Source organism: Scophthalmus maximus, chromosome 6 (assembly GCF_022379125.1).
Source record: "Scophthalmus maximus strain ysfricsl-2021 chromosome 6, ASM2237912v1, whole genome shotgun sequence".
In the NCBI taxonomy this organism is placed as follows: domain Eukaryota; kingdom Metazoa; phylum Chordata; class Actinopteri; order Pleuronectiformes; family Scophthalmidae; genus Scophthalmus; species Scophthalmus maximus.
Window position 1 is genome coordinate 10,631,623 of NC_061520.1, and position 6,556 is coordinate 10,638,178.

Genomic DNA, 6,556 nt, shown 5'->3' on the forward strand with positions numbered 1-6,556 from the left:
CCGTTGGATTTGAATATGCCTGGGCTGCCCAATAAATCTCTATTCATTGTACATCTGCTGCAGTGCACGGGAAAGGTTTGTGAAGATACATGTGTGGTTCAGTGTAACTATTATATACACTATATTATTATACTAAACTATTACATAACTGTCAGGGCGGTTGACAAAATAAAAAGCAATTTCACACAAACTACTCTTTTAAAACCAATGTAAGGAAAATATTAATCTAATTTTCCCTTTGTATTTTAAGTCTTACTGTAGTGATGTGATGTGCAAACAAAATCAGTACTAATCAAATGCTGCTTCCAGGCAACCACTCTAAAATAACATGTTTATTCACATGTTAAGCATTCAATGTAGGTTGTAAAGCTGAATAGGCATACACATAATGTATAGGTTTGATCAAACATAATGGTCAGGGGACATATAGTTGACATATTTCAGAAGAGTTTCTGTTTAAAGGGTCACAGTACTTTTTATTTTTCCCAGCGACGCCCAGTGTAACCATGCCTCGACGAAGATCGACCACGAGTGTCCGCTCAAACAGCAGCGAGATGGACACTGATGGCACAGGTAATGTTGGTTGTGTTGGCGATTAGTAATTTTTAAATCTTGATACTATCTCAGGCATATCATTTTACCATTTGCTATAATGTGCATTAAACAGAAACAGAGCTAGTCAAACTGCAAAGACAGTTCCGGATCATGGAAGGAGATCGGCAGGCCTACAACATTCAGGCCCGGGAGCAGATGCGCAAACAACAGTAAAAAGAACTGAAACTACATTATGCTTTGCACCTATATCACAATGTGCACTGTGATTGTTTTGAAACCACCTGATCAGCTGTTTTGTGTTGTGCATTAAGGCAGGAGATAGACAAGCTGATGAAGGAGCAGCAGGAGCTGAGTCGAAACCTCGGGGTATCTAAGAGCTTGTCTCGCCAACAGCAGGACAGTGAGGAGACAGAGAGTCTTCGTGCTTTGCTGGAGCAGACAGACACGCTGGAGGAGGAGCTGGGAAAAGAGAAGCAGTGTCAAAAAGACTTACAAAGAGAGGTTATGTCCTTTTCACCAATCTCATTTCATGTTTGTTGATATTGTTGATAAAGTAATCTAAGTGTTGTAAATGTCATGTATTCATGTCATGCTTCTGTGTTGTGGGCAGATCTCAAACATGGAGCTGAAGCTGGTGGAGCTGAGAAGAGGGGAGGTCAGTAGTAGTGACACACAAAAGTCTGAGGAGCGGCGGACTCAGAAGGCCAAACGAACGCTGGAGTACAAACTGGACAGAGTGAGTTACGAATGAGCATCTTTGTCTGGGTCATACTAGGAATCTTCACAAGCGTATATCCTTACATTTTCTTTTCCTTTCAGGCTTTGACTCGCTTCAACGAACAACTGACTAAAAACAGCCTCCTGAGAGAGGAATTGCGAACGTTTCACATTGAGCACGCCGGTTTTCAGCAGCTACACTACAAGCTGGACAAGGTCAGAGGTCACACCATCGATGATTCAAAGTATTGTCTGTCATACTGCCCACTATTCAAGTTTTTAAACATGTCTCTACACTCTGTGTGTTGTAGGAGCTGCAGGACCTCCGCAAGAAGATTGGTGAAACTATCAACCTGTCCACTGCTGCTTACGATGCCAGGTCGGATTTAAAAAAATGGTGTAATGTCGTAAATGTCCTCACGATCTTCTGTTGTGAAAGATCTTATTCGGGCATTTTTTTCTACATCAGGGTTCAGGCCCAGTCCAAAATGACCATGATGAGGGCAGAGGCAGTGAAGGACCTTGCCGAGGCTGATGCTGAGATAATGGACCTTGAGAGGGCTTTTGAACACGAGTGTATCCTGAAAGAGTTCAGGGCCACCAAGTGCAAGGAGAGGAGCAGGCAGGACAACGGCAATGCGAAGGGACACAGACGATGTAAGACGCAGCACTTGTGCGGTTGCTAATATTTCTGTTTTGAAATAATATTTTAAATAATGTGTAAATGATGGCACAATCTCCCATGTATATCCCATGAGCACAAGCTATTAAGAAGAATCCCATCATTACGTCCCTAATAAAATATAAATTGAAGGAGATAAAATCCTTCTGTAACCATGTTGAGAATTGCGATTTAGCGGATCAGGGTCTATTCTCCGCTGATGAATTCGGCATTTTACAAAAAGCAAAGTACAGATGTCATTTGATTGCGGCTGTAAGGACAATATCCTCGGATTCTTCAACATCTATTTGTTATTCTGTGTCCATCAGAAACCGCATACTGGCAAACACTTGACACGTGATGAATACTCAAATGATGTCCTAGGGTATATCAGTAGCATTGATTTTTGTTGATGTGTATGTGATGGGTTCTTTTAATGGTGAACAGTGAACACTAACAGGGACGACGATAGAATCAGTCCAGTTATATAGCACATAGTACAAAACAGCATTAACAATTCACCAGGTTAGCTGACAGTTATTGAGGATTTTACAGCAGAAGCAATGACAGAGAAACTAGAGCAAGTGTTGTATAGTCATTGAATAAATCAATAAAACATAATAGTAGTAGAAAGAAAATGGCGTTAACGTTGCTATTGGCTTAGAAACCAACAAAAGTGTGAAAACAGTCGTCCCTTGACCACTGCAACAGAAATAACACCTTTTTTCACAGTGCTTCGTTAACTTGTTTCAGCTCCTGCTACAACAGGAACAACCTCTGTAGATCACAACTTGTGATTGTGATGTTCAGATTTAGGTTTCAGTATGTCACATATCAGAAATCCGACTACGATTTTCACACGACGGTAATGGTGCTTTTTTCCCCACAGTGTCAGAAATGAAGGAGCAGCGGAGGATGGACTCAGAGGAAGAGTCGCTGGACGCTCTGGAGGAGGTTTTCCAGAGGATCCAGACGGTGACAGGAGAGGACGACCTGGACATGTTGATCACCAGGTTCATCCAGGGTAAATCTTAACAGCAGACTCTTTCATACTCATTCATATGCAAAGACAATGTTAATATATTTAGTTTAATAGATAAAAAAAAATTATAAACCGTGACCTTAGTGATTTCTTCTTAGCAAAAACACCAGATGATTAATTTAGACTTTCCTCTCTGTACTTTTGAAGGGACACAAAAGTTATATAGATGTAATGTCCCACTTTGATAATTGGGATGATCGGTTTAGTTTCTCAATAATGTATTTCTGTTTCGCTGTGTAGTTGAAGACCGGAAATTTTTACTCCTCAGTTTTGTTAATGAGCAAAACAGTGAGGCTGAAGCCCTGAGGGATCAAATCAACCAGGTGAGAACGTTTTCTCTGTTTGACCACTCATCACTTTATATCTTCCATTTTTGTCACTTTGCGTATTTTCCTATTCAGTGTTGTAGAATACATGTAATTCCTTAAAAGACTGTAAGCAACCCGTTCAAAGAAAAAGACGTTCAAAAGGTAATTTCTTGGAAATAGAGGAGATTTTTAGGAGCGGTTAGAGCTGCTGAAAGGGAAAATGCAGTATTCAGAGAGGAAAATGTATGTAAATGTATGTGTTAGATCTATTTATTGATTTATCTGTTTGTGCTTATGTGTGTGAATCTGCAGATCCAAGAAGAGATGGAGAACTTTCGAGTGAAAGGTTTGGAACAGGAGCATGATCGTGGCTCTTTGCTGAGAGACATTGACGAGCAACAACAGGAAACTGAATCTCAAACTTTGGACTATGAAAGCAAAGCCAGCATCATTAGCAAAATCCTGGACGAGGTTATAACAGGTTTGGCAACAATTGATGTGATATGTCTGTAGTTTCTCCCAAGACATGTACCTGTAAAATACACATTTCTCTTAAATACTTGCACTGTTCTGTTTCCTATCCCACAGGAGTGAGCAGCACCTTCTCTAAAATGGACTGTGACCGCTCGGTGATAGAGGATATGCTGGGCTTCTCCACAGGGATCAGTGAGAACAACATCATGTCCTATCTGGATCTGCTGGAAAGGAAGACTAATGAGATGCTCACCATACAAGCTTTCCTCAATTCTAAGGTAACCTGCCAACCCAGGCCTCTGTCCGACCTTTTCTTGACATATAAGGCAGTTGTAAAGACATTCATCTCTGCTCATTTTTCCTCTGTGATAATCACGTGACTGTATTTTCATGACTTGCAGGATGAAGAAAAGGACTACAATCTACAAGACCTGGCCAAACTCCTTTTGGGTCAAAATCCAGAGCAGCTTCAGCAGAATCCCAGTGTCCAAGCTACAGTCAACAGGTCCAACTTTTATCTGTTCATTTGGTGATTGTGTGAATATTTGTATTTAAATGTATCCATACAAGCAAACACTTGGAACCTCAGGTTGATGAGTGTGTGTGTGTGTGTGTGTGTGTGTGTGTGTGTGTGTGTGTATGTGTGTGTGTGTGTGTGTGTCTGTGTTGGTTGGATTCCTCAGCGTGGAGCATGATGCCGAGGATTCTCTTTTCACTGATGAGGAAGAACGGCCATTCTCACAGGGGGAACTTACCAGAAAAATAATGAAAAGGGTCAGTGCAATTCTACCCTTGAGTGACCATCTATAATTTATTCAATTCAATTCAATTCAATTTTATTTGTATAGGGCCAAATCACAACTTACATCGTCTCAAGGCACTTTACATAGTGAGGTTGACACCTCACAATATTACATAGAGAACCCAACAGTTCCCACAATGAGCAGGCACTTGGCGACTGATTTGTGCTATTTATGTTACGAGCAACGGTTTAAAGTACCTGGTTGTCGGATGTGATTCATAGGTTCAGCAGAAGCAGATTCCAGTCCAGCAGTCAGTAAGCAGCGGCTCAAAGAACCGTCTCCAGTTCGAAAGCAGACAGCGCTCCCCGGACACAGACTGATCTGACAGGTTGACCCAGTCGAGTTACTCGGACTTCAAGACATGCTCTGTACGAAAAAACAAGCCTTCCATTTTGATTCTTTGTTATACACTCTGGCACCTGATTTTTCATCATTGAAAAGTTGAAAGGTGTACCTGGAAAAACTGTTGTTTACACTCCAGATTAATTATGAATTGTGATGTTAAAAATATTAGTAGTTATTAGTAATAGTATCAGTAGGCTATTGAGTAAAAACAGAATACTTATTTATCTTACAATTAGTTATTTATTTTTCTTTTACACACACACACACACACACACACACACACCTGCTGCTGTCTGTCTGTCTGTCTGTCGGCCGGTCTGTCTGTCTGCCTCTCCATCGTATGTCTCTCTATCTGTCTGCCTGTCTGTCTGTCTGACTGTCTGCCTCTATCTGTTTCATTAGTCTCTTGGGATATTTGGTGCCCTCTGTTCTGGTCTCCCTCATCTGTTACTGTCTATGTTACCTCCCCCTCCTGTCTCCTTTCCATCTGTATCTCCTGCTCTCTCTTCTTCCTCTATCCTGTCTGGCTCAGCTGTAATATATGAATCAGTAGACACACAAAAAAATAATGGTAGATTCTCCAGCTATATGGCCAAAAAAATGAACATACATTAATGTGTCTCCATTAAAATGAATATCACATCAGAGTCCTATTATCATAACCCTTTATGAAAGAAAATCCACAATACATAATACAATGGCTGTCATGTTCTTTGTTTTTTATCTTCTCTGCTCTGTGTCATAGATGTAGACTAGCGGTGTTTCTAGGACTTGAGGACATTGGGGGCTTAGCTCGGACCCCTGTAGGGGGTCCAGGCTTTTGATAAACAAGCTCTACTTTTTTATGCACTCTGGCATCTTATCTACAGTCAAATATCATTGAAAATGTTTATATGGAATTGTGCCGGGAAAAATTGTTTACTTTTCCTGATTAATTGTGATGTTCAAAAATATAAGTAGTTGTTAGTAATAGTATTAGCCTAGAAAGCTAACTATCAATAATTTATTGGAAAACAGTCAAATCTATTTATTGTAACATTGTCATTTTCAGTAGCTGGTGGCGCTGAGATCAGAAAGTGGCAAATGGTGGTTCAGTGTCATATGCCCCATCAGCTAATCCCCAGAGGTATACCGCTCGCGTTCCACTGTCACTTGCTGTTTCCCGACGGCGGGCACCGCTGGAAAGTGTTAGCTTGATGTTAATATGGATAATGGTAAACATGCAAATACATTTATTGAACACAGAATCGATTTTTATTCACTCAGAAGAAATGAATAACACCATACAGAGTAGTTAATGTGGATCCTAATCTTCTGCCATTATCTGCAGCTGAAGGGCTTTGTTTTCATTATTTACCATAATATGGATCAATGGAGGCCAAGGCTGCTGATGGAACCAGTATGAAATGTTGCAGCTTGCACACGTGAACATTAAAAGCTTAATTGTGTTTTGTGTATGTAACCTTTTATGATGAATCATTGCCATTGCCTGCTGTATTATATATTGGTGTGATTTGTTTAGCAGGAGCTAATTAGATCGGGAGCCTAGAAAGTCGCCTTTTCAGACTCTGGTAACCAGCTGTTCTTTTGATGTGTGACTGGCCATCTGGCTTCGACTATGTAGTGTGGTCTCCTTACAGGCCTCCCTCAC

General features: G+C 40.7%; 1 protein-coding gene across 2 annotated transcripts; it reads left to right on the forward strand.

Annotated features, from left to right (window-relative positions):
* On the forward strand, positions 1-6,353 carry LOC118309972 (outer dynein arm-docking complex subunit 1-like). 2 transcript variants are annotated; one of them, XM_035632663.2, is made up of 16 exons: positions 1-75; positions 490-573; positions 668-764; positions 867-1,056; positions 1,166-1,291; positions 1,375-1,488; positions 1,584-1,651; positions 1,742-1,929; positions 2,823-2,957; positions 3,216-3,298; positions 3,596-3,764; positions 3,872-4,035; positions 4,159-4,262; positions 4,441-4,531; positions 4,782-4,928; positions 5,308-6,353. In XM_035632663.2, exons 2-15 carry the CDS (start codon positions 507-509, stop codon positions 4,878-4,880), a joined length of 1,695 nt encoding a protein of 564 aa, XP_035488556.1. In that variant the 5' UTR covers positions 1-75; positions 490-506; the 3' UTR covers positions 4,881-4,928; positions 5,308-6,353. The 2 variants fall into 2 exon arrangements, with proteins under 2 accessions (XP_035488556.1, XP_035488555.1); XM_035632662.2 differs by having other exon boundaries at positions 2-75; positions 4,782-6,353.
* Positions 6,354-6,556: the final 203 nt, after the last annotated feature.